The sequence below is a fragment of the Canis lupus genome, chromosome 35 (assembly GCF_011100685.1).
Source record: "Canis lupus familiaris isolate Mischka breed German Shepherd chromosome 35, alternate assembly UU_Cfam_GSD_1.0, whole genome shotgun sequence".
Taxonomy (NCBI): Eukaryota; Metazoa; Chordata; class Mammalia; order Carnivora; family Canidae; genus Canis; species Canis lupus.
In genome coordinates this window covers 9,270,156-9,298,117 of record NC_049256.1, presented here as the reverse complement: position 1 = coordinate 9,298,117, position 27,962 = coordinate 9,270,156, and the positions used below count along the sequence as shown (strand labels likewise).

Below are 27,962 nucleotides of genomic sequence, written 5' to 3'. Positions count from 1 at the left end.
CTGCCAGAAATCCCCCAAGTTCCATCTTCTTCTCCCCCAACCTAACATCTCTTCGTTCCAGTTCTGAGGACAGGTGTGTGTCGAGCACGTGTACTGCACCTTCCTCCACACTATCACTTGTAGGCTTCCGATTGAAAGTGTTGGCTTCCGTCCCATCCTCAACACTAGACTGCAAGACCCTTGAGGGTGAGGGCTGAACAGGAGGGGAGGGACAGGGGGAGGCTGGATCATCCTTAGAAAGAGCCCCTGGATGAGCACAGGAGTGAAGGAGCCACTGGGAAGCTACACATTGAACTGTGAGCAAACACGAAGACTCGCTGAGATCCCGGGATGAACTTCATGGAGTTTTCACAAACAGCAGCAATCAGATGCGTGCAGCCCCTAAGCTGACATCATGACCACAATCCAAAGCAGCCTAGCAGGCCGGTCCCTTCCATAATCACATGCACTTTATTTTAGCCTATGTAACACCTGGCTGAAATTTTGCACATACAAATGCCAAGGACACATGGGCACGAATGAGCCTAAGTGGGCAAGGTACCTAACCTTTAACCCTATTTCTTCATTTGTTGGAAAGAGACGATAAAACCCTTTCCCCAGGTTGCTAGGATGACCTCAGGTGGCAATGCACGGCAAGGTGCTTTGCAAAACACTGGTGGCAGGTAAGAATAGAGATAATATACTTCTACTACCGTTAATATTATTCCTCGACTGTGTCCCGTCTCTCCCAACCTCTCTAAACCGGAATAAATTCCAGCGGGTCTAAGGAGAAGTAGGAGTTTCGCTCAGCCTTGCAATACCGGCAGCAGCTGCCCTCACCCAACATGGCCGCAGCTGCTTCCCGCAGTTCCCGTCTCCGGCTACGCTAACGCAGCTGCCCGCCGCGGAGACTCAGCTCTCCCCCGCGCGCTTTGATGACGTCCCGAATCCGCGCCCGGAAGGCGGGCAGCGCGGGGCTGCGCAGGCGCAGGGCAGGAGGCGGGTGGGCGGAGCAGGCCGCGATGAGTGGCGGAGGGACGGAGACCTCTGCGGGTGGTGAGGCCGCCCCGGGCGGCGGCGACAAGAAGAGGGAGTCGCTGGGGACGGCGGGCTCGCCCGCGCATCTCATTATCAAGGGTACGGAGTGGTAGGTGTGCGGCTGCGGGCGCGCCCGGCGCCACTCCACGCCCCGGCGGCGCCCTCTGACCCTGGCCGCTCCCAGGGCGCCCCCCCCCCCCGCCCGGGCGGCCCCGCCTTCTGGAGGTGGGAGCGCGGCCGGCGTCCGCAGGGCTTCCTGCGCCAGGTGCCTCCCGGGGACGCCAGCCGACCCGGCCCCTCTAAGCTTTTTCGAAAAAGCCGCGGACGCGAGTCGCGGCCCCGCCCCCCGCCCCCTTCCCAGGCCGGGGACCTGTGGGCGCGGATCCCGCCTGGACGCCGCCTGACAACCGCTCCGCGAGCCCGGGAGCCGGGACGGGCCTGCGCCCCGCTGCGGGTCGCTCAGCGCCAGGGCGGCTTCGGGTGGTCCCGCCGCCGTCGGCCCCTGCGTCGTCGACGGGCAGTGACGCGACGTGCGCGACAGCATCTTGAGCCTTACGGCGCCCCCACGTGCGCCCACGGCTGCGTGTCTGGTCGGCCCCGCGCCGGCCGGAGGTCCCGCCCTGGGTCCCGGTAACAGGGCCTTGGCCGCTTGGATGCTGCGCTTTCTCATCCCCATCGTTCCCCCTCCCCCCTCCTCCTCCCCCTCCCCCTCCCCTCCTTTCTCCTCCTCCCCCTCCCCCTCCCCTCCTTTCTCCTCCTCCCCCTCCTCCTGCTCCTCCCCCTCCCCCTCCCCTTCCCCTCCTTGTCCCCCTTCCCTTCTCCTCCTCCTCCCCTTCCCCTTCTCCCCTCCCCCTCCTCCTGCCCTTCCCTTCCCTTCCTTCCCCTTCCCCCCTTCCCCTTCTCCCCTCCCCCTCCTCCCCTCCTCCCATGCTGATCCCGTCTGTCCCAACATCTTGCGGCGTTGAGGCCCCCGTAGGATGCCAGAGTCCTTCAGCGCTGCCAAGGAAATGACGCCCTCCGTCGCTGCCTATCTCACCTAAACCTCCCCTGTGGGGATTGTCGACAGCTCCAGCACAGCTGGCTGGGGCTGTTTCTGAGACTTCAGGTTGCCTCTTAAACCTGATTAGGAGTGTGGGAGTGGTGCGGGAGTGTTAGCGCTAAATTATAAATGTGTATATGTGCGATCTAAGAGAACTGCTCTTTATTTAAAAAAAAAAAAAAGTTTTAAAAGATTATTTATTTATTTATTTATTTATTCATGAGAGAGAGAGAGAGAGAGAGGCAGAGGGAGAAGCAGGCTCCATGCAGGGAGCCCGCGGTGGAACTCGATCCCGGGTCTCCAGGGTCACGCCCTGGGCTGAAGGCGGCGCTAAACCGCTGAGCCACCAGGGATCCCCTAAAAGTATTTTTAACTGCAGTGGAATACATATAACGTAGACTTTGCCTTGACCATGTCTAAGTGTACAGGTCAGTGGCTTTGGTACATCCACATTGTTGTGCAGCCATCACCCCATCCATCTCCATAACGTGTCGTCCTCCCAAACTCATTGTACCGGTGAAATACTGACTCCCAAACTCCCCTTCCCGCTAGTCCCTGGCAACCACCTAAGTTTTACTTTCTCTGTATGTGACTACTCTGGGTAATTCATGTAAATGAAATCATACGATATTTGCCCGTTTTGTGACTGGCTTATTTCACTGTGCGTAATGCTCCCAGGGTTTATCCATGTGGTAGCATGTGTCAGAATTTCTTTCCTTTTAAGAGCTAAAATCCTATTCCGCAGAATATATAGACCACATTTTATGTATCCATCTGTGGATGGACCAGGTTGCTTCTACCTTTTGGTTACTGTGAATAATGCTGCTGTGACCATAGGTATGCAAATATCTGTTTGAGTCCTTGCTTTCGGTTCTTTGGAGCATGTACCCAGAACTGGAATTGCTCCATCAAACGATAATTCTATTTTTAATTTTTTGAGCAATCGCCATGTTGTCTTCCCTAGTGGCTACACTATTTTACAGTTTCTCACAGGGCCCAAGGGCTCCAATTCTCTACATCCTCACCAACACTTTTTTTTTTTAATTTTTTTATTTATTTATCATAGTCACACAGAGAGAGAGAGAGAGAGAGGCAGAGACACAGGCAGAGGGAGAAGCAGGCTCCATGCACCGGGAGCCTGACGTGGGACTCGATCCCGGGTCTCCAGGATCGCGCCCTGGGCCAAAGGCAGGCGCCAAACCGCTGGCCCCCCTCCAGGGATCCTACACTTGTTATTTTTTATCTTTGGTAGCAGGCCTCCTAATGGTTCAGAAGTAGTGTCTGGTAGTTCCGATTTGCATTTTCCTAATGGTCATTGATGTTGAGCATCTTTTAATGTGCATATTGGCCATTTGTATATCTTTGGGGAAAGGTCTGTTTGTCCTTTGTCCATTTCTCAATCATGTAGTTTTTTGTTGTTGAGTTGTAAAAGTTCTCTATGTAAACTGGATATTAACTCTCTTGTTCATGGATGACTTGCATATATTTTCTGCCATTCCATGGGTTGCCTTTCACTCTGTTGATTGTATCCCTTGACATAGTTTTTTTATTTTCACGTATTTTTTAAAGGTTATTCAAGTAAAGTTTTTCAAATTAATTGAAAATGCTTTTATTTTAGAGTATGTCTAGAATTTCCTTGGCTTTTTAAATGGGACCATTCAGTCTTTTCATTATGAAAATCTGTTTTTAGCTCATCCTTATTTGAAGACCTTCGGTTGTGAACAGATGACTGTTGCTTTTAATTGCCAGAGTCTAGTGAAAAGGAAACCTATATAAATGATTTCACTACTTGTACTCTGGGTCTTTAAGGGTTTCTGGCCCGTGGTTTGGGTGTTAGGAGGTAAGGACTAGGAAACAGGAAGGGATTCCTGGACATTGGAGTGTCTGGTCAGAGTCTTGAAGAGTAAAGTGTTAGCACTTAAGAGGGCAAGGGTGTTTTGGACTGAGTTTGGAACAGCATGAGCAAAGCCAAAGTGTGGAGGCCTCAAACAGCATGCCACGTTTGCAGAACTACATGTATTGCTACGACGTGACACTGAGAGAAGTGGAGTGTGGTGGAAATCAGACCATAGCAGATTTCTTGCCTTTTTTTAAGGGGATTGGACTTTTTCTTGAATGACAGAAACTATCTAGCAGGAAGTATGAGAATCGTGTGGTTAAATTTGTATGTTAAATAAAGCACTCATGCAGGTAACAGTGGCTCCTCATCTTGTGGATTGGGTGTTTGTGAATTAATTTGTCTCATTGGTAAAATGAATTTGTAACTCCAAAATCAGCGCCGATGGTGCACATTTGTAGTTGAGACCGAACAAGGCAGTGTTTGTTTTAGCTCTTATACCATAAATAAGTGTCCTGTTTGCTTTTTATTTAATGCCATATATTTCACATTTTTGTGCTTTTTGATGGTGATTTTTCATTTTAAAATGATTCCCAAGGTGTGGTGCTGAGTTTTCCCTGATCACAAGAAAGCTACGGTATGCCTTACAGAGAAAATATTGTATTCTAGAAGTTTCTTTCAGGTATGAGTTACGGTGCTGTTTGGTGTGAAGTAAATATTAATCAGTCAACAATCTAGAAAAAAGAAAGCGGTTCACCAATTTGTGTGTTTGCCATTTCGGAAAGTGTCAAAGTATGTGATGAAGTGATGGGAAAGCAGCTAAATTTGTGGATTTCTGGAATGATTGAGAGAGCGTAGTGGACAGCATTATGGTGAAGCTGAAAGGCACAGAAATTTATAGTCAGTTGGAAGAGATCAGGAAAATGTTAAACGCTTCTGGTCTAGTGCTGGCCGCACTTTCAGACGTGGTGTAGTGTGAACCAAGTTCCACTTGCGGGTGAAGTAGGTTATGCAAGTAAAAATACCAGGTAAGTGTTATACAGGAAACATTGTGGAATTGGAAGAGCGTTTTGGAGCACTAAGACTGACATGTTTTACAAGGATGTTGGTAAACAAACCTGTGTGATACAAATGGCGTTTTAGTTTGACAAAAACGTGACTAGTGGTGTGCAGGAAACTGATCCTGTATTTCCTCTTGGAGCAGTAGTTCAGTGCTTGCTAGTTCGGTGTTTGAGGCAGCTCTATAAACATTACTGCTGCAAGCGACTCGAACTCTGTGTGAAGTGGGTTACAGAGAGGTGTGACTAACTGTTCACATAGTCCTAGTGAGACAAGCAGGTGCGGAAACAGGAATGGATTTGAGAAGTAGTAAGGAAGAGCATCATCTGGTGATGCAAGGGATGCTATCAGAAAAAATTGCAGTAAATTGTTCCATATGATATTACATTAAAGGCCTGGAAATTCAGGGCCAGAGGAGAAACTTCTTTTATTGGGTAATGAGAGAGCTACAGTTGACTGTTTCTCCTTGTTCCATAGCCACAGCGCATATTGATCTTCCGTGAAAGTGCTTATCTCTGACTTTTGTGTAAAGGGATGTTTGTCCAACTCCCACCTTAGAGGAGGAACATCTGGAGGACAAAAGATTATGTCCGACAACAAAAGAATGCTTTGCACATAGCAAGGTTAGGGTTGAACTTATGTGAAAATCTGTAGCTTTTACATTTACACTATCAGACTTGGAGAATTTGTAGCCCTTGGGACTCCTGCATTGTAATGTGCTTCCTTGTTGTTATAGTGTTATAAAAAAAACTAGTTAGTGGCTTAATTTCTTTTTTTTTTTTTAAGATTTTGTTTATTTATTCATAAGAGACACACAGAGAGAGAGGCAGAGACACAGGCAGAGAGAGAAGCAGACTCCTTGCAGGGAGCCCAGTGCAGGACTACATCTCAGGACCTCAGGATCATGACCTGAGCCAAAGGCAAACACTCAACCACTGAGCCACCCAGGTGCCCCAGTGGGTTAATTTCTGTGGTAATGTGTTTTTTCTCCCCAGATCTTTACTCTCTTAAATTTTGGGGCACAGTCAGGTTTTTAGAAGGGATCACTATCTTCTTCCAATTATCCATTATCAATTCCAGAATTGAATTCTCTCTCCAAAGGCCACGAAAGTTCTCATTATATCAGGCTGCAGAAGATCTCCCTCCCCAGTTCAGCAAAGCTTAATGGCTTCTCCATTATGTAGAAAATACATGTTAACCCATATATCTTCTGTAGATGATATAAGTAATTTGGTCTGAGATACTCACTGGAAGAGAGATGCAATTTCAGGACAATATAGTGAGTAGTATGACAGAATTGCCCTGGGTGCTTTGGGAGCAGAAAGTAGGGGCACTCCTTGAAACCTAGGAGGAAGCTGAATAGAACAAATGAAAATTTCAAGGACATGTGATGTCTGAGCAGTTTTGAAGGAAGATCAGGGATCGGGGGAGGGTTCCAGAGCATGAACTGTGGCAAGGATGCATGAGCAGCATGATGTGTTTGGAGAACTGCAAGTAGTTCAGAATTGCCAACATCGGGGAGAGGAGGCCGGAGCCAGACATGGAGGACCAGATGTGGCTACTAGGAGGTTTGAACCTCAGCATGTTAGCCACTTGTGTTTCAGGGACACTGGTGTTTATTTAAATGTAAACAGATACTCTCTGCCACATAGGTTCTCTTATCAAATAAGGTCCATAAATTTCTGCATACTGTAGCCCTCACTTGGGCATTAATAATTCATATAAGTAAACTATAGGCTCTCAAAGTGTGAGGTAAAGGAACCTCTCTAACCTGATTTTATCTAATGTTTCCCAAACTTACCTAAACATAGACTCAATCTAATCTAATCTTCTTTCTTTCTTTCTTTCTTTCTTTCTTTCTTTCTTCTTTCTTTCTTTCTTTCTTTCTTTCTTTCTTTCTTGAAGTATTATTTTCTTGTAGAGGTGTTCTGGGTAATGAATCATTGGAGGACTTAAGCATAAGTAATACTCTATTTTTTTGCTTAGCATACTTGCCAATATGTATCCTATTAAAACTCCTTAAATATAGAATTGAAATACTGCCCCATTGCCTGTCGCAAAAATAAAATTTGGAGGAACAGGTTATGACAGTCAATGAACATGAATGGTATATGTTCTTATTTGTAGATTTGATTTCCTCCAGGGGTTTTGAGTTTTTTTTTTTTTCTTAAACTATATAGTTTTACAAAGTAGGATGAATAGAATAGAACCAAAAACAGTTAAAATTCACAACTTTTCCCCTTAATTTTAACTTTTTCAGACTTCTCAAAAAAAACAGACCTACAGTGAACACTCACCACCCATCTTAATAAACATTCAGAGCCCACTAGAGTACCTTGCTCTAATTGCATTGCTCACCCTCCTCTCTGAAGGCAAGATTTGGATTTGCTCTTTATCATTCTCATGCATTTTTTCTAGTTTTATTGTTTCTGTATGTGTCCCAAAAGGAAGTGTCTTGCATATTTTTAAAATTTATATAAATGGCTTATCCTTCTGAAACTTGTTTTTGTTGAACCTTATATTTGTGGGACTTATCCACGTTAATAAATGTAACCCTAGTGTATTCATTTTTACCAGCTGATTTATAGCATTCTATTATAGGAGTATGTTAGATTGTTTCCTTTTTTTTCTTTCCACATCACACATGTCATAGTAAACATTTACATATGTCTTCCATTTGTGTGAGTTTCTTTCTGGGGTACACATGTAGACATGAAATTGCTAGGTATACATGTCCTGAGTTTTATCAGTTATTGCCAAATTGCTCTCAGAAGTACCTGTACCAATTTACTGGCAATGGGTGAAATTTCTTCTCAGTCCGAGTCTAAGCTAGATTTTAACCTACATCTATTCATGGGAATTGGGAAGAATAAAACAAACTAGAGATGCTAGAGATTGTGCCACCCAGTATGGATTAACTCTGAATTTCATTTTGTTTTTATAGACCTTGGAGAAATTCATTCAAGGCTTTTAGATCACAGACCAGTTATTCAAGGTGAAACCCGTTATTTTGTGAAAGAATTTGAAGTGAGTATTTGAAACTATTTTGTAAAAATATTGCCCTAGTTGTTAGTATGTTAATATACAGAAGGGGAATTCTCTGGTTTTTAAATCTCTGATTTCCATTCATGTGTTCATAAAATAGGCAAAGTAAAACTCCTTAAGAGGCATTTACCATTCATGGAAGGAGCATAAGACTAGACAGCAGGAGACCTGGGCTCAAGTTCTGGTGCCTCTGGGGTATTTAGTATCTGTTGAACTCAGTTTTTTCGTCTATAAAATGAGAATATAGTGGAAGAAAATATTTTAAAGACTGATGGATATAGGTCTTCCAGATCCATTTTCTATATTTTTTTCTCAGTTGGAGCATCAGCACCCACCCAAAGCACTCAGGTTAAAACAGTAGACTCATCTTTGGCTGTTCTTTCCCAGTTAAGGCCCACATTCAATGACCATTTCTTTTGGATATTACTCATAACTCACCATCCCTTCTGATTTGTGTGCCTGCCTCTTACCCAGTCAAATCCAGTCTTTACCATGGTGCCAGAGTGCTCTGACATTTTTTCACTTTTTAAAATCCTTTAATAATATTTGCTGTCTACAGGATGAAGTCCAAACATTCTTCTATGACCTGACCCCTACCTTGCTGGCTTTACCATCTGCCACTTGACATTTCATGTTGTGCTCCAGCAATACCGATGGCCTCAGCCTGCCATCCTGTTTCGTTTTGCTGTTGTTTTACACATTGGTTCATTGTACATTAAACAATAACATCCCAAGCTACTGTCAGATAGATGGCAAATGACGTTGCACAAAAATGTATGTAAGCTGGGGTTCTATTTTCAAATAAGACTCCAGCCAAAAAGGAAATCTAAACCTGCCAAAAGGAAAGAACCTTTTCATAAATCCTTTAAAACTACAGAAAGCCTGTGGTGCGGAGCACTCAAGATAGAGGAACAGAGCTGTTCAGTAGACTCTTGTGTAAAAATCTGCGTAATACCTAACTCTCACGGTTGTTGTACAGATTGTATGTATGTGTACACAATGCCTGTATGTGTCTGTGTGTATCTTAGAATATCATCTTTTACCTAGGAATAAATAAGGAAATGGGATCTTTGGTGTGATATGGATAATCTGGAACACACAGAATATTATCCAGACGTGATTCCCTTATCATGCTCTATGAAGATTATTAACAGTTCCTTAGTGAGAATAAAGTCTAGCCATGGCATGGCTGGGTTCTGTGCTTATGAGTCTCTCAAGGCTAAAATCAAGGTGTTGGTCAGACATCACTCTTTGGAGCTCAGAATCCTCTTTCTAATTCACATGATTGTACCAAGACTCAGTTCTCTGCCCCAGTACAGTAAAGTTCCCATTTCCTTATTTGTTGTCAGCCAGGGGCCCCTCTGAACTCCTAGAGGCCACTCCACATTCCTTTGGCATGTGGCTCTTTCCATCTTCAAAGCCATAAATTGGGGGCCTGGTTGGCTCAGTCAGTAGAGCATGTGACTCTTGATCTTGGGGTTGTAAGTTTGAGCCCCACATTGTGTTTTTCTTAAAAAAAAAAAAAAAAAAAAACAAAACCATAAATCAGTCTCATTCAAGTGATGTCCCTTCCTCTCATGCTTGTCAGGAAGAGCCTAGAGTCTGTAAAGGACTCACCTATTTAAGTCAGACCCACTAAAGATAATCCCCTTTTCTTAAAGTCAGCTGATGTGGGACCTTAATAAATCTGTAGAATATATATATAGTAGCACCTAGATTAGGGTTTGATTGAGTAACAGAGAAGGTGTGTGAACACTAGGGGTGGGGTCTTGGGAGCCATCTTAGAATTTTACTGCCATAAGCTCTTGTAACTACCCAATATTTTTCTTGTTATATGTTTGTTGCCTGTCTTCCTTCGTTAGAATAGAAGTACCATAAGAGTTGGAACTCTTCGTTGTATAAATATACCTTATTTTCCATTGTATTAAAAATGCCTAAACCAAGGGCACTTGGGTGGCTCAGTTGGTTAAGTGTCCAACTCTTGATTTTGGTCTCAGATCATGATCTCAGGGTTGTGAGATCGAGCCCTGTGTCAGGTTCCATGCTCAGCGGGGAGTCCGGTTGGGATTCTCTCTCTCCTCCTCTGCCTCTGTCCCTCTCCCTACCCCCACACGTGTGCCTGATTTAAATAAATAAATATTTTTTTAAAATTGCCTAAACCAATGTCTGATGTATTTTGGGTGCTTAATATGATTCAAAAGAACAATCAGCAGAGCCTTGACTAAAACTTGAGTTTTCTGACGTCTAGTGATGTCATAAGTCATCTTTTTCGTAAGTGTGAAAAGTTACACATTGCTAATTGGTGGCTGCCTTATCCATAGGATCTGTGTCGTCATACTTACATCACTGTTCTTTAAATAATATAGATGATTTATGTGAAAGGGCCATCTATATAAGTGAAACTGAGTGTTGAATGGAAAATGAAAGAAGTGTTAGATTTATGCTGTTGAATATCTTACGTTCAAAAGCTCACTTCCTGTTGAAGCCAACACCTGTTTTCACTGGGATAGAAGATAGTTGCCAAGAGAAGATGAGCTTGGGTCTGAGAGGAGAGGAATTAACTGTGTTTCACAGTGTGTGAAGCCTTCCGAGGTCTTTCTGGAAAGGAGGGTATGTTGAGGAGTGGGAAAAGAACACGGACCTTGGAGCTTGATATCTCTGGGTTCAAATCCTGCCCCCCTTACTGGCTCTGATAACCTGGTTTACTAAGGCTTAAGGTGCCTACTTAAAAATGGGAACAATGACATATACGATACTGTTTTTGTGAAAATAAAATGGTATGTTATTTTTAAAAATCCCTGACACAGAGGTGTTAAATGAATGTTGTAAACTGTTATTATTAAGAGAGAGATTGTAGCAAGTACAGGAAAATAAAAATGGGTTAATTCAGATTTTGTAAGAATTTGAATGAGGTTGGGTTCCATTTTAGTAATTTTAGGGAAAATAGAGACTTGCTAAGCAAATGGCATAAGCATTATATTAGAAAAATGTTTACTAGAAAATAAGATTACCACACTGGGCATGACAGAAACAAGCTTATTCTGTGTCTCAAGCAGTTATTTTGTGTGAGACATAATGTCAGGAATCAGTGCTGTACTGGTGAAGAAGACTGATACAGACCCACCCTTCACAAAGCATTCTCATATTGTCATTAAAGACTGGCTTCTGAAGGTCTCAAAAATATCTTGTCAGCTAGGTTTAAGTGACTGAATGTAATGTAACTCCTTTTCTTTCTATTTTTTTAAAATTTACTTTAGAGTGCGAGCAGTGGGGGGAGGTGGGGACAAGCCGACTCTGCACTGAGAATAAAACCAGATGGGACCCCCAAGATCATGATGTGAACCGAAACCAAGATGACATGGTTGGACAGTGAGGAATGATGAAGCAGAGTTATCAGGACTTCTTATAACTTTCATCTCTCTCAAATTTAAATGTAGCTCACCTTAAGAAAACGTGGCTGATATTTCAAACTAAAGTTGTTTATAGTTTTTATATTTCAAAAAGTTAATGCACAGGGGAACGATCATCTTTTTCTTTACAAAATTTTATTTCTAGAAGAGGGGAATAAGTGCCACATGGTGGCAGCATTACTTAAATTATTGAAGTTCAGTTATATTTAAGCTCTCTTTTTGTTTGTTGGTGTTTCTGGACAGTTGACTGTCTTTCTCCTGACCTTATACAGATCTTTTATATCCTTGATTCCAGTGGACAGAGATCCCAGTAGGGCCTTTTCAGTGTGCATCAGTTTAGTAGTGGGTAATGACATTGTCAGCTGTACCATTAACATTCTAGCCATATAGGAAATGTCATGGCCTCTCTCATGTGGAACAGAGGAAAGACCCATGATAGTGGGCACTTCTGAAGTGCTTTTGGAGTATATGGTCCTGTACAAGTTCCTTACTACCTTTTTTTTTTTTTTTTTTTTAGTTTCACATGTCTCTCTTTTAATGGAAAAACTTTTTTTATTGAATTGTAGTTGATACACAATGTTACACTCATTTCAAGTGTACAACATAGTAATTCAGCAAATCTCTGCATTATGCTGTGCTCCCCACAAGTGTAACATCACCATATCACCATACAATGCTATTACAGTACCTTTAATTATATTCCCTGGGCTGTACCTTATATCTCTGACCTGTTTTTTCATTTTATAACTGGAAGCTTCTGTCTCCTGCTCCCCTTCACCCATTTTGCCCATCACCCCACCTCTTCCCCTCTGGTTGCTTATTTCATTTTTAGCAAATTTTATTCTTTGAATGCTTTAATTGCATACTTACTGATTACCTAGGTATATCAGTAAGGACCGTTTTCAGTTACTAATAACAGGTACTTGAAAAATAGTGTTGTTTTAACAAGTTTTTATGTTTCTTTCACAATACCCAGAGCATAGGACTGGAGTGGTTGCTCTATGATGTCAGCTTTTTCTTAACTTTGCCTTCCACCTGCCTGGAGTGTTCTTCCTATCTTTGTGCTTACAGGGTAGCCTTGGGATTTCCAACCATGAAATCTGCATTTCATGTAGCAAAAAAGAAATGGGAAATAGCAAGCAGTCTCTATACAGGCATATTTACCATTCCAAAATAATATTTGGAGATTGATAGGAAGAAAGGAGAATGGATCCAGAACAAATGAATGTCAAGGAGATATAAAAAAAAAAAAAAAAGAGAGAGAGAGAGAGAGAGAGAAACAATCTATATCTATGAAGTTTACAGTTTAGGGAGAAAAAAGACATGAACAATGAATTTTAATGGTGGATTTATTATAAAATAAGCACAAAGCACTTGAGATCTTAGAAGGAAACAACTCCAGAAACAAATCCCAACAGAGCTGGAAGGAAAATATTCTTAGAGGGGGTGGTATTTAAGCTAAGAAAGAAAAATGGATGTTAGCCAATAGGAAAAAAAAAGATGGAGAAAATAATTAAAATTAGAGGCCAAAAAAAAAGTATTCAAATAAGTACAGTAATTACAGGAGCCAGGAGGGATTATGTTGATGAGTTTGAATGTGGATTGAATAAGAAAATCCCTTAAAAGGCAGGACAAACTAGAATTTCACTTGACATCCTGATCTCTCATTTTTTGTTAGATTATTAGAGTAACTGTTAGATTATTAAGTATCAGGATAAAGTGTGCCCTACAAGGCATGTAATAAACATATCATACACACAGACAATATGGTTTTAAGCCTTAGGGGACTGACCATTTTAATGTTTGAAAGAAAATTTTAAATTATTGTGTTGGTCTCTCATTTCTTTTCTAATAGTATCAAATTATGTCTTAAATATAAATATTATAGTAATTGCACTAATATTATTAATAATTGGTAGTTTGTTTAGAGGGAGAGAGCCTGTGCAGGGAGTGTTGGGGGAGGGACTGAGGGAGAGGGAAAGAGAATCTCAAACAAGCTGTATGCTCAAAGTGGAGCCCGACATAGGGCTGGATCTCATAACCCTGAGATCATAACCTGAGCTGAAATCAAGAGTCAGATGCTTAACTAATTGAGCCACCCAGGTGCTCTTATTGGTAGCATTTTTTTTAAGATTTATTTATTAATTTATTTATGATAGACATAGAGAGAGAGAGGCAGAGATGCAGGAGGAGGGAGAAGCAGGCTCCATGCTGGGACTGGGGCCAAAGGCAGGCACTAAACCGCTGAGCCACCCAGGGATCCCCTATTGGTAGCATTTTTAAGCACATAGTGGCAGGCACTGTTTTAAGTACATTACATGAGCACTTGTTATTAATTTCAACTTACAAGTTAACTGTGTGTGTAATATTATGGGGTGTTATACATCAGAAGCCAAGCTTCATTAATGCTGAACTTTGTTCTGAGAATTTATGCCCCAGAATATATGTGTATATATACACAATTAAATGGTAAAGTCCTTGGATTGAACCCCACATCAGGCTTCCCATTCAGTGAGGAGTCTGCTTCTCACCTTCCTCTCCCTCTGCTCCTTCTCTGCCTCTCTCTCTAATAAATAAATATTTTTTTAAAAAAAGATTTTATTTATTTATTCATGAGAGGCAGAGACACAGGCAGAGGGAGAAGCAGGCCCCACACAGGGAGCCCAATGCGGGACTTGATATCGGGACTCCAGGATCACACCCTGGGCCGAAGGCAGGTGCTAAATCGCTGAGCCACCCCGGGATCCCCTAAATCTTTAAAAAAATAAATGGATGTTATAGCTTTCCTTTTTTAATAAGTGTCAACAGTGCACCTTGGTCAAAAATATTAGCATAAAAACAAGCACATACCAGAGAGTAAGTTTAACAGCAGAGACTGTTTTTAATATCCTGTCTTATGTAGCACTATCATTGGGCCTATTTATTCTTTAAATGAATGAGGCTGAAAACTCCCTCTCTACAATGTGAGACTACCAGTTTCCCTGCTAGAAGAAATAACCCTCTAAATAAGTGGTTCTTTTAAAATTTTTATGGAAGTATAATTGATACACATTACATTACTTTCAGATATATAAATTAGTAATTCAACAAGTCTATACATCATGCTGTGCTCACAAGTGTAGCTACCATCTGTCCCCATTTAATGCTATTACAATACCATTGACCGTATTCCCTTTATCCTTGAGATGTACTCATTCTCAAGTGGAAGCCTGTATTTATTACCCTCTTCACTCATTTTGCCCATCCCGTCCTTACCTTCCCCCCCAGCAGCCATCTCTGTTTTCTGTATTTATGGGTTTATTTCTACTTTTTGTGTTATTTTTAAAAATTCTACATATAAGTGAAATCATATGGTGTTTGTCCTTTTTTTTGACCAATCTATTTGTTGGGGAGGAAGGGCAGAGGGAAGAGGGAAAGAATCCTCAAGCAGACTCCCTGATGAGCATGGAGCCTGCCTGATCTGAAGTGTGGGGCTTGATCTCATGACCCTGAGATCACAAGAGCTGGGTGCTCAACCGACTGAGCCACCCACGTGCCTCTGTCCTTTTCTGTCTGACTTATTTCACTAAATAGTACATGCTGGGTCCATCCATGTTGTTGCAGATGGCAAGATCTCATCCTTTTTGTGGTCGAGTAATATTCCAGTGTGTGCGCACGTGTGTGTATGAACACACATCTCACATCTTCTGTGTCCATTCATCTATTAATGGACACTTGTGTTGCTTCTGTATCTTAGCTATTAGAAATAATTTTGCGGTAAACGTAGGGATGTATGTATCTTTTTAAAATAGTGTTTTTGTTTTCTTTGGGTAAATATCCAGTAGTGGAATTACTGAATTGTATGTTGTTTCTATTTTTTTTAAAGATTTTATTTATTCATGAGAGAGACAGAGAGAGATGGAGAGACACGGGCAGAGGGAGAAGCAGGCTTCCCTGCAGGGAGCCCAATGTGGGACTCGATCCCAGGACCCAGGGATCATACCCTGAGCCAAAGGCAGACACTCAATCACTGAGCTACCCAGGAGTCCCTGTTATTTCTATTTTTAATTTTTTGAGGAACCTCTATACCGTTTTCCAGAGTGATTGTACCAGTTTGCATTCTCACCAACAGTACATAAGATTTCTTTTTTTCCACATCCTTGCTAACACTTGGTATTTCTTGTTTTCTGATTGTAGGCTTCTGACAGGTAAAAGGTGATATCCCACTGTGTGTTTTTTTTTTTTTTTAATCTCACGGGTTTTGATTTACATTTCCCTGATGATGAGTGATGTTGAGCATTTTTTCATGTGTCTTTTGGTCTTCTGTATGTGTTCTTTTAAAAAAGGCTATTCAGTCTCTGCCCATTTTTAAATTGAATTATTTGTTTTTGGTGTTGAATTGTATAAATTTTTTTTGTATTTTAGATATAAACATCTTATCAGATATATCATTTGCAGATACTTTCTCCCATTCAGTAGGTTGCCTTTTTATTTTGCTGATACTTTCTTTTGCTGTGCAGAAGCTTTTTACTTTGGTGGAGTTCTATAGCTAATTTTTGCTTTTCTTTCTTTTGTGTAAGGCCAGTGTTAAAGAGATCACTACCTATGTTTTCTTCTAGGATTTTTATGGTCTCAGGTCTCACATTTAGGTCTATAGTCCAATTTGAGTTTACTTTTGTGTACAATGTAAGAAAGTGGTCCAGTTTTTTCCTTTTGCATGTGGCTGTCCAGTTTCCCCAGCACCATTTATTGAAGAGACTGTGTTTTTGTCATTGCCTACTCTTGACTCCTTTGTCATAGCTTGAGCCTATAAGTGTGATTTATTTCTAGGCTCTGTATTCTGTTCCATTGATATATGTGTCTATTTTTGTACCAGTACCATACTTTTTTTGATTATTGTAGTATATCCTGAAATGTGGGATTTTGATACCTCCAGCTTTTTTTTTTTTTTTTTTTTTTCCTCCTCAAGACTGCTTTGGTTATTTGGGGTCTTTAGTGATTCCATGCAAATTTCACTATTATTTGTTCTATTTCTGAAAAATGCTATTGGTGTTTTGATAGGGATTCTTAACTTTATGTCTTATTTTAACTCTGATAGTGTTTCTTAACTTTAATAGGTCATGGTCTCCTTGGAGAATTTTTTTCTCCCAGAAAAATGTATAGAGGACGTATATATTCAATTTGAGTACAATTTCAGGGGGATTCTGGAATCCCAAAGCCCATCCATGGACCTCAGAGTAAGACCTATACTTTGAATAGAACTGCAGACCTCTCTGTTCATGGTCTTTATATTTGAATTGAGAGGCCACTCCTTTGCATCTTGATAAAGAAAAAAAAATGTACCATAAGGAACGCAATAATTTCGGTGTTCTTGATTTATTCAGATTCCAAAGCGATGGGGTTAAGGTGGCAGCAGTTAAGACCTTGGTTTTTTTTGTTTGTTTGTTTGTTTTTTTGCTTCAATCTGTCTATAGAGATAGAGCAACTAGGATAGCAAATTCAAGCAACATCTGTAATAAAACCAGGGGACAAGGTACCCCCAAATACCAAATGACCAAGTCACCAACAGCTAAAAAGCTCCTGTGGAATCAGAAACTGGAAGAAGATGTAGAAGAATGGCCACAGGCCTTATGAAGCCTTGAATGCTAGAAAACTTCAAAATTACCATCAGGAATGCTTGAAGGGCCATTCTGAGGAGAAAGCAAAACCTGGGAGGTGACTTCACAGGCTCTAATTTATAAGTGAGTGGTAGCAGACTCCAGGAAAGTCTAATGGGCTGAAGTTATCTGTGAGTTTGAAACTCACAAACCAAAATACCCTTCCTGAACAAGGCCCTGCACCTTAGAGAAACTAAAGGAAATTGGATACTTTGTAAAACAACGGGAAAGGGGAGTTCTAGAACTTGGAAGTTAGAAAGGCCCTCCTGATCACCCTTCCCCACCTTCTAAAGATAGAAGAAAAGTAATTTCACTGAAAAGTAAGCAGGAGTCAAATCCCACAACAATGTCCTTTAAGGCAATGAGTGTAAGTATGACCACGGAAGGAAGGAAGGAAGGAAGGAAGGAAGGAAGGAAGGAAGGAAGGAAGGAAGGAAGGAAGAAAGGAAGAAAGGAGAGAAAAGAAGAGAAAAGAAGAGAAAAGAAAAAAAAGAAAAGAAAAAGAAAGAAGAAAGAAAAAACTGTAACCTGATATTTTAAAGTGAGCTTGGGAAGCATAAGAAAATTATTAGAAGTGAAGAAAGAAAGTGAAGAGAATTATTAAAAGTGAAGAAAGAATCAGAAAAACTCAAAATTGATTGGCTAAAACAAATGGAAAAAAATAGAAGGTAAGGTAAAAAAAATCAGGAAAAAGAAATTTTAAAAATTATTTTGGGAATGAAAACTAAACTAGAAGGAACTCAAGAATGAATAAACACAATGGATAGTCCTTATGTGAAATTTAAAAGACATAGTAAAAGAGAAAAAGAATTCAAGAGAAAGGAATAGTTACTGATAGGAAATACAAAAGATGCAATACAATATATGCATGATAATCAGCCCCTAGAGAAGAAAGCAATTGCCAAAGCAATGTAATGTAACAAATGTGAAAACTAAAATTTAAGAAAACTTTCCTGAAATAAGATACTAGTGAAATTCTGTGGAAGGGCACACAGCTGTCAGGAAAAGTTAACCCAGAACAGCCTACCCTGAGAAATTTTTTTAATATATTGAATTTTACAGAAAAAAAATTCTTTTAGGTGGAGAGACAAAATGGCTAAGTTTTTTTTATTAGGGGAGGAAAATCTGATTGTTAACAGATTTATCTGTCTTATGCCAGAAGACAATGGATTTGAACAGCCAGGGATTTTGTCTAGCCTAACTGACCCCTAGCTATAGGGACTACAAATCCACTATTGCTGGGTCTGCAGAACTTCGCAGATATTTTTCAAATTAGCCTTTCCTGAGGAATCTATTACATAATCAACAGAATTTTACGTGACCAAAATGATTAGCAATAGTTGGTAAGCATTAAATATATATTTCTTACAGAACTAAGACTGAATGGTAGTTGTAAGGGAGAGAGTGCAACGTGCACTGGCTCCTTTCTGACAATGCAGACCGTCTGGATCAGAAAGTGGAAGCAGAGGGAAGGGTATATGAAAAGTAGAATATCCTTTCCTGTTGCTTAATAAACATTAACTTAGTAAAAGGATACTGTTTCACATTGGATCCTGAGGGAGTGAGAAAGGCTAGAGAAGATGATCATAATACTAATAGTGCTTATAGTAGGGAACCAGTAGACACTAACCAAAAAGTGGAGACAAAGGGTATTGTGTAAAGTATTAATATAAATGTAACCATGAGAACAAAAACACCAAATTCTATTCAATGCTGAAAGATATACCAAAAAAAAGAAATCACATGACCACAGAGAAAAAGATTATATACATTATCTGTGTGTGTGTTTATGAATTTCTCTCATAAAGTAAAATAAGAATAGTCTGTATGTTACCATTTAAGAAGGAAGGAATTGGAAATATGTATATACTTAAATATATATGAATAAATATGACTTAGGGAACAAAGGCAAAAGAGAAAAAGTTAAATTTCCTTAAAACTTAAGCTGTTTTTCAATCATCATTTTGTTGATGCTAGTGTCGTCATTGTCATTTTAGTGAAGTGCCGATAAAGTGAATGGTAGTTCCGTTGATGTTTTGAGAACTACAAAGAAACAGGTAAGAGGGATCTCTGGGTGGCGCAGCAGTTTGGCGCCTGCCTTTGGCCCAGGACGCGATCCCGGAGACCCGGGATCGAATCCCACATCGGGCTCCCGGTGCATGGAGCCTGCTTCTCCCTCTGCCTGTGTCTCTGCCTCTCTCTTTCTCTCTCTCTGTGACTATCATAAATAAATAATAAATAAAAATTAAAAAAAAAAACACAGGTAAGAAAGGAAGGTAATTAAAAACCTATTCTTAATTTGTATGTATGAACTTAATAAATGTATCTTTTCATAGCACATAACTTGTTTTGTGGCCTTGTCCACCAGAAGGCCTAGAAATAATGACTGATCAGTAGCAGTGAACACCCCCCTCGTGATCATTCTCTAAATACCGTTCTAAATATTAGTGGTGATTAGAGACCTGCTAATTCTGAGTCCAGAAATGTATAAGGTGAGCTTGGAGCACCAAGTTAGAGTATCAGAAAGCAAAGAGGCTACTAAAGAACATAGAATTTTGTCTAAAGTATTGCAGAATGAACTTGACCGGGCTCCCCCTGGACAAAGATCGAACAGTTTAAACACCAATAAGGAAAAATACTGTAATGGCTTGAAAACTTCAAATATGTTAATTCTGTGAGTCACAGGAATGCATAGAAACAAACAGAAACCTCTAGAGAATATTAGGGAACCAAATCATTTTTTTAAACTGTTAACTAAAAGGAAATAATCAAGTGTTTTATTTTGCCTTTCACATGTAAGCATTCCTCAGAGTAACCAAACAGTTGAGGGGAAATATCTCTTTCCAGAGGTATGCATCCTGCTGAATACGCAGACGGAATGCTACCAACATCCTGCTGCAAGTACACAACCCACCTCTCAAATATTCTTGCAAACAAAAAAACAAAACCCTGAATCTGATCAAGCCTTTCGTTCTAACTACTAATTTACAGGAAAGAACAGACAAAGGGATACGTTAAATTACACCACAGGGATTCATTCAGCCAAATAACAGACTGTGGGAAACTGCAGAATAGATGACTCACTTTTTTTCAACGAGTTGCTAAGGAAAAAGTGATGGAGGAGAAATCTATAGATTAAAAAATATTTAAGAAACATATTGGCCAGTTGCAGTAAATAAGTTTTACTTCGATTTTGGTTTAAACAGGGATAAAAAAAGAACATTCACGGGATATTTGAGGAAATAGGAATATTGCCTTGGAATATAAGAGTATTGAAGAATTATTTTTGAGCGTGTGTGTGAGCATGAGGGAAGAAGGGGACAGAGAGGTGGTCTTCCTGTGTGGTTTTTTTTTTTTTTTTCCAAGAGGAATCTTTGTCTTTTAAACATGTTGAAATATTTACAGTTGAAATGATGTGCTGCCTGGGATTTGCTTCAAAAGAATCTAGGATTGTGGGTAGATGTATGGAATGTTACAGAGGGAACAAAATCAGCCAGGAATTGAGAATTGTTGATTGGTGATAAGTTCAGGATTTAGTTTTGATTCTTTTTCAACTGGGTATAACATTTTCATTTTTACTATGGAAGAATTGGAATAAAAATCTGGCCATAGCTGCTCCCTAAGAATGGTTCAAAAGGAAAACACCAGTAATACACCTGATTTATTACTTCTGTACAATCAAGTTTATTATCCTTTTTTAAAGAAACTTTTTATTTTGTATGAATTTTAAACTGACAGTAAAAGTTGCTAAGATAATATAAAGAGTTCTTGTGTTCCCCTCACTCAATTTCTTTCCTTATTAATGTCTTATATTATCATCTAAATGGGTTATGACTAAGAAGCTAACATTGATACGTTGCTATTGATGAAATATCAGTTTATGAGTTTTACTAGTTTTTCCATTATGGCCCTTTTTTTTTGTTCTTGGACCTAATCCAGGGTACCACATTGCATTTAGTTGTCTGTCTTTCTTGTCTTTTTTGGTCAGTTATCTCTCTTTCCTTGTTTTTTCATGACCTTTATAGTCTTGAATACTGGCCAGTAGCCTGTAGAATGTCCCCTAGTCTGGGTTTGTCTGATGTTTTTCTTAAGATTAGACTGGGCTTATGGGTTTTAGGGAAGTGCCCTTCTTGTCACATTACATCAGAGGGTACATGTTATCACCATGACATCACTGGTGATGTCAACCTTCATTGTCTTCACTGTGAAGTCATTATTTTTCTCTTTCCCTACTCTGTTCTTTGGAAGCAAGTCACTAAACCTAGCCTACCCTCAGTTGGTGGTGGTGTAGTGTTTAAGTCTGCTTTCTGAAGGGGTGTGTGTCAGGGGTCCTCAAGACTACATCCAGGTTCATGATTGACAAATAGGCCTTAGCATATGGTCATAGTGGTGGGTAGGCTTTATTACAGCAGAAGGATACAGAGCAAAATCAGCAGAGGGAATAGGTGCATGATGAAGAGTTTAGGGAAACCAAGTAGAAGCTTGCAAGGGTGTCCTTCCAGTGGAGTCACACAGAATGTGCTTCATTCCCTCAGCAATGAGCTGTGGCAGCACATGTGAAATGCCTATCAGAGAAGCTCACCCAAGTCCAGGAATATAGGGATTTTATTGGCAGTTGGTCAGGTAGCAGTCTGTGCCTGCATGTATCAAAATTCCAGATTCCCAGAAGAAAAGATGTGTCTTATCATTTATAGAAAGTTTTATACTAGCGTAGGGAACTATTTACTACTGGTCAAGTTCCCAGCCCCTGGCCAAAGGCCAACTTTGCAAGCAGGCCTTTCTAAGGAGAGCAGTTTCTGTATAGGGAGGTATCTACGTATTGTTACCTTTACCACACATTTTTGAGAAAAATAGAATTAGATTAAAAAAACAGCGTAATAATGGGAGCTATTAGATCAAGAGTGTCTACTTTCTTTGCTGTACAGAATGAAATATGTGGCACTTTAAGCCTCTTTTTTTTTCATTTAGTGTTTCTCATGCTCACTTTTAAACATTGCTATAAAAATATTACTCATATTGCAACTTTTGAAGCATTTCATAATAAAAAAATGCCTCCAGGTTGTGACCTCATTTATTGCCAAATAATTGGAAGAAAGCTGTGTAAATTTCATTAATAAGTAATAACATAACAACCAAAACCTGGCAGGAGATCCCAGAAAGTAATTACTGAGATTTAAGACACAGTATGTATTAGTAATTTACTTTCTTTTAATAGGAAAAACGTGGTCTTCGAGAAATGCGAGTTCTTGAAAATTTGAAGAATATGATCCATGAAACAAATGAACATACTCTTCCTAAATGTACAGAAATAATGCAGGACAACTTAAGCCAAGTTCTCCAGAGATGTAAGCCAGCGGTTTTTTTTGTTTGTTTGTTTTTAAATACTTTTTCATTTCAAATGAATGCTATGACAAAATGTATTTCCTTCAGTATTTTGGTAGTAGGTGGGGAGGGAATTCTCAACTGAAATATATAAAATGGAAGCCCTGTCACAGAGAACATTGACTGTCTAGTGATTAATGTATGTTGCTGTTGATGTTAAGAGCATTAATATCCAAAGTGAGATGCGTGCATCTGGGGTACACAAGACAATCAGTCCTTTTAGGATGTGAGAAAATTGCAACATTTTTTGCCTTTTAAAAAAAATTATCCATAAGAAGTTTGATAACTGGGAATTAGGATATGACACAAAACTGCTTTTTCAAACAGGATATTACCGTTTTTAACTTTTAAAAAAATAATCCTGTCATAAATGTTTCTATTTTATAACTTTTTTCTTTAAGCAAAATATTATAATGTGGAGAGAGATTCCAAAAGAATCCTTATTAAACATACCAGACATTAAAATAAAAGAAGTTTTATTAATAACTGATTTTACTCAAGGCCTCCTTGAATCTATATTGACACTATTCAGGTTGTCCAAGGATAGATAAGGCTGGTAAATAATGATGGATTACTGAAAAAATATCTTTCTGGGAGAAAAAAAGAAAACAAAACTAGCCAGTAATATAATGACCTGTGAAGGAAAATAGCAGAGAGAGTTGGTTAATAATTGAATTAAAAGCAGGTCTTTGTATTCAAGTCCAAGTTAGTCTTGTGTACTATAATGCTAAAAGGAGCTTGGAGAGAATTAATGCCCAAGGATTACATTTGGTTTCTTTGAGTGGAACAGTAGAAAGTCTAAAATTGACTGTAGGCTTTTGTACTTTACTTCAGACTGCCCTTGTTTGTTTATACCAATACTTCTTAACCCTGGCTAACATTCTAGATGTTATACTAAAAGTAAAACTTGAATTATTAATAAGAATACGTATTAATGCATTTGAGATACGCCTTGAACTTTCCTTTTCTACACTTTGAGTATATAAAAATAAATTGGGTAAAATTTGGTAAAAATCTGTGGTTACTGTGACTTACTTAATTCTTGGGCTAATGTTCTTATTGATTTGAGGGCTAGCCTCTTAAAAGAAGAGTTCACAATGAAAGAGAAAGATATTACTGGTAGAATGAGATTCAGACTATACATGTATCCTAAAAAGAAGACATGAAACACATAAAATGCAAAGTTGATAGTTAAGGTTTTAAGATCTGTGGACTACTCAGGGTGTAGTTAGCTCTATGAAATAGCTTTTGGAGGTGTTTTCCTGCCAGAAGTAAGAAAGGCTTCTTCACTAGGCTTCCACCCAGGAATTTTCTGATAAGTTTTATGAGCATGGGTAGAATGGAGATGATGATCTGCATTAGTTTTAACGATTTACCTGGGCCCAGCTGTTGTTCCTGGGAAATTGCACATTTAAAAATCTGCTATTTTAAGTCAGAGTGCTAGCTTGTTTATTTTCAATACTAATTGATCAGGGAGTTGTACAAAATCATGCAAACAAGCTTATATGGAATATATTCTGCTCTAAGTAGCACTTTACAAGTCTAGGGATGAGTTTTGTTTTGTGCCTGTTAGCACAACTGCCACATTTACCTCTTCCCCATGCAGGGTGAAGAGCTGCGTGCCCAGAATTCTGCAGGTGTGGCCTTAGGCTGGTAGTCCCACATGTTGCACAGAACTAAGTAATTATTGAGCAGTACAGTGGGGACGTCTAGATTACAGGAATGTAGACCCATGAAGGACTCCTCAACTTGGAACTGTTTCCGCTTTGGGCTGGGTAGCCACCCACCTTGCAGAGTGGCTCTGCGTTGGATGACCAGGAGCTTTAGAACAGAAACTGACCTGTGTCTCCTTTAAAATCACGAAATGTATGGGATCCCTGGGTGGCGCCACGGTTTGGCGCCTGCCTTTGGCCCAGGGCGTGATCCTGGAGACCCGGGATCGAGTCCCACGTCGGGCTCCCGGTGCATGGAGCTTGCTTCTCCCTCTGCCTGTGTCTCTGCCTCTCTCTCTCTGTGTGACTATCATAAATAAATTTTAAAACATTTTTTTTTAATTCTTTAAAAAAAATCACAAAATGTAAATGAGAGCTGTAGGAGGGTACAGAAAAAGCAGCCCATAAGGCTGCCCATAAGCAGCCTTTATGTTATTTTCATCCTGAAAACAATAGTAGTGTCTGTACCCGGCTTACGGATTATTTCACAGACTCATGGGCTTCACCAACTTTGTGTCTGGAGATCTCACCATGACCTTGATTTGAGAATAAGAAGGGCAGAGCCTCTGGATTATTCCTTATTCACATTTATTAGCATGCAGTTTTCTCTCATTTCTTGCCTCTCTCTTTTTAAAAAATGACTTTTTGAATCATTATTTGAACAGAAGGATATATGTTTTAAATAATAAGAAAAAAAATGAAAAAGAAGAAAGGAATCAATTACCTTAGTAACCTCCTGAAGATAACATTGCTTAACTCTGGTGAACATCATTTCAGACATCTTTGTGTGTCTCCATATAGAAGGACGGATAGAGAGATGATGGCTGAATGAATTATTAGGAAGATATGAGGGGGAAAGAGTGTTTGATAAAATGGGGTCATACCCTTTTTAAGCTCAGGTATTAATTTTAAAGTTTATTTGAATTTAACAGAACAAACACTTAAAGCTGAGGGGAATACCTTAAAATAAATGTTTCTTTACTGTAAAAGATAGTAGTTAACTAAAAGATCAAAGAAAAATAATTAGAAAAACAAAAAAGTTATAAATAACATTCAGAAGTTAGTCGTGTTGTTATTTCTGCATTGATTGAGGCCCCAAGAGTTGGAGGCGTTAGGAATCTCACTGCTCCTCTCCTGCCTTTCTTCCCCAACTTCTCACTTGTGAATTTTAACTTGATTGAGGTTTATAGTATTTGCTTTCTGTCCTGCAGTTCTAGTGCTGCCAATTGTTTATTTAGCCTTAGACCATTTAGTTCCTTCTGATTTATTAGATCTGTAATGGTATTGTCACAGTTCTGTTTCCTCAGCACTGCAATTTCATTTTTCATTTCATATGATGTGTTTGCTTTCTTTTAATACGCTCATATTGTTATTTTATATAATGAGGTACTTACGGAAAACTATCAGTTTTTCTTTCAGAATAGGTGCTTTGTCTGTCTTATCTGTCTCTCAGCTATCATGTGCTTTCTCCACCCTCCAAATCCATTTCTGTACAAATTAAAGCATATTAGAGTTCTAAGAATTTTGTCAACTCGTTTTCTTTTTCTAACTTTTGCGAGATGAGGTAATTACAGTGGGGTTAGGAGTCTGAGTTCTTGGCCGCCACATTTCACACTTTATAGTATACAGTTCGGATTAGTCGGTTCAGTAAATCATGGAATTTCTTACCTTTTGTTTTTCTTAGCTTTTTATTTATTTTGTGCATTATTTAGGGGACTAAATTTGCTTGGTTTTGCTTTCACTCTGTCTCTACCTAGAAATCTTTAGGAATTCAACAATTTAAAATACTAACCAGTTTTTTTATAGCACTTTACCAGTAAGAATTTTCACCAGTATTTTGTCTTTACTGCCTGCCTCTTCCTCGCTCCATCTCTGTCCTGATTCTGGGGTCCTGGGATTTAGCCCCATGTCAGGCTCCCTTCCTCCCCCTTTCCCTCTCCCTCTGCCACTTCCCCTGCTTGTGTTCTCTGTCAAATAAATAAAATCTTAAAAAAAAAAAAAAAAAAAAGGAATGAATGAGAATTCAGCCAACATCTTCTGATACCAAACCAAAATTATTTGCTTATGTATGTATTTGAAGTTTACGTATACACATTGTGGTAGAATGTATTTGCTTCTCTTGTGTGAGGACAGTTGGGATGTTGTTAGCTGTTGTCTGTGGCACAATTTCCATATGTGGTGCTAATTTCAAAAAGTTTTGGTTTAGAGAATATAATTTGATAAATTCTCGATGCTTTAAGATCAGTACAGTCTCCTAAAATACTGAGACAACAGGGGAAATAGCTTCCTACTGAATTAATATAACCAGTAGAAGTGATAGGAAGGTTTGCATAATACACCTTTTCCTCTTAGGGTCTCTAATCATGAAGAAGGAATGTTTGGTATAGTCACATGATTTTCTTGTATTTTAGAAAAGCAAATTGCATGAAATTTAGAAAGTAAACCTTTATTAATATGTGGCTAAAGAATTAAAGTCAGTTAGTTCTAAGGGACTGAAATTTCTAAAAATGGTCATTCTGTCTGAGTATAAAGACAATCCCTATAAGAACAAAAGTGTGCCTCTGTCAGATGTGTTCTAATTAAAAATTTAAAGGACATAACAAATGACAAAATAATGTCATAGTTTTGTAGCTCTTTTAGATTAAGCCCAGAATGATTTGAAAATGATAAAGCACCCAAAGACTACAAAATGGATTTTTTAAAGTTATGTTCAGCGTCAGGGGAAAAAATCCAATCAGGAAATGATAGAACCACTGCTTGGGAAAGATGATGTAATATTAATATGCCACAGAAAGAAGGCAGATCTAATCAGCTCCCATTTTGTTTTGTTTTCATCTTTTCTGTTAGAACAAACAATGATTGGGAACATAATTTTCAGTCCTAAAGTATTATCTTTATATAACTAAAATAAATAGTTACTGATAAAAACATTACTTTTGAAAAGCAGAATCCTCCTCTTTTACCATATTCTCACAGGGAGGGACCTAACATTTTTCAGAAAGGGAAATCACAGTCCCTGCCCTGTTATGGAATTTGTGAGCTATTTGGGGCTAGGTTTGGGTAGGATAGGAAAGCAGAATTATAAGACACTAGGCAAACCTCTGTTGAAGCAAAGGCAAGATAAATGGTAAGATGCACACCTACCTGATAAAGGAATTTCAAATAAGAGAAAAATTCTTCTAGGGAAAGCATTAATCTGGGAGGGCTTTATTATGAAGGCAGTTAACCTTGAACTGTTCTTTGAAGACAAGTAAAACATTTTCATTAGAAGAAAGGAGTAAGGAAAGCATTTTCAGTAGGGATAGTACAGTAAGAAGAAAAATAGTAATAATCACATTCCTTGACTGCTTACACTGTGTGCAGAACTGTTACCAGGGGCATTAATATTTCAATTATTTGTAAGCTTAATATCTTATTTGATATCAATTCTGAAGTCCTCTTATTAGTTGTTAGGTTCATTTTACAAATGAGAAATTAAGGCATCAGGAACAGCAACAGTCAAGCGCCTGGCACATAGTAAGTGCTCACTCAGTATTTGACAAGTGAATGAAGGAGCAGGCACACATGCTAAGTCATGCAGCTAAGTCCTCAACTGTAGATTTGACTCCAGTTCACTGTTAACCGGCATGTGAAACAATGAAGTAAGTGAGACATTTGTGTATGGAAATACTATGGATTCAGTCAGTGAAGAGGTCTGAAAAACTGATGGATGAAGACCAGTTTGATTGATGAGGTCATAAGAGGAGTTGAGTGTTGAGGAGAGAATTTTGAGCCAAGTTTTTAGAGGTAGTGGTTGGATTTTAAATCCTGCTCTCTGTACTTACT

The 27,962-nt window shown here is 39.4% G+C and overlaps 1 protein-coding gene across 8 annotated transcripts in view; it reads left to right on the top strand.

Annotated features, from left to right (window-relative positions):
- The first annotated feature begins 957 nt into the window (after nt 1-957).
- Nucleotides 958-27,962, top strand: part of BLOC1S5 (biogenesis of lysosomal organelles complex 1 subunit 5) — a 136,153-nt gene continuing 109,148 nt past the window's right edge. For 7 of the 8 annotated variants that reach the window (XR_005384293.1, XR_005384294.1, XR_005384296.1 and 4 more), the window contains exons 1-2: nt 958-1,116; nt 7,897-7,979. Coding sequence is in view for 4 of the 8 variants with exons in the window: in XM_038584131.1 (XP_038440059.1) it covers nt 1,002-1,116; nt 7,897-7,979 (198 nt within the window). In the remaining 4 variants the exon portion in view is untranslated. Of the gene's footprint in view, nt 1,117-7,896; nt 7,980-22,258; nt 22,389-27,962 lie in introns of all 8 variants that reach the window. The other variant, XM_038584130.1, reaches the window with a different exon arrangement.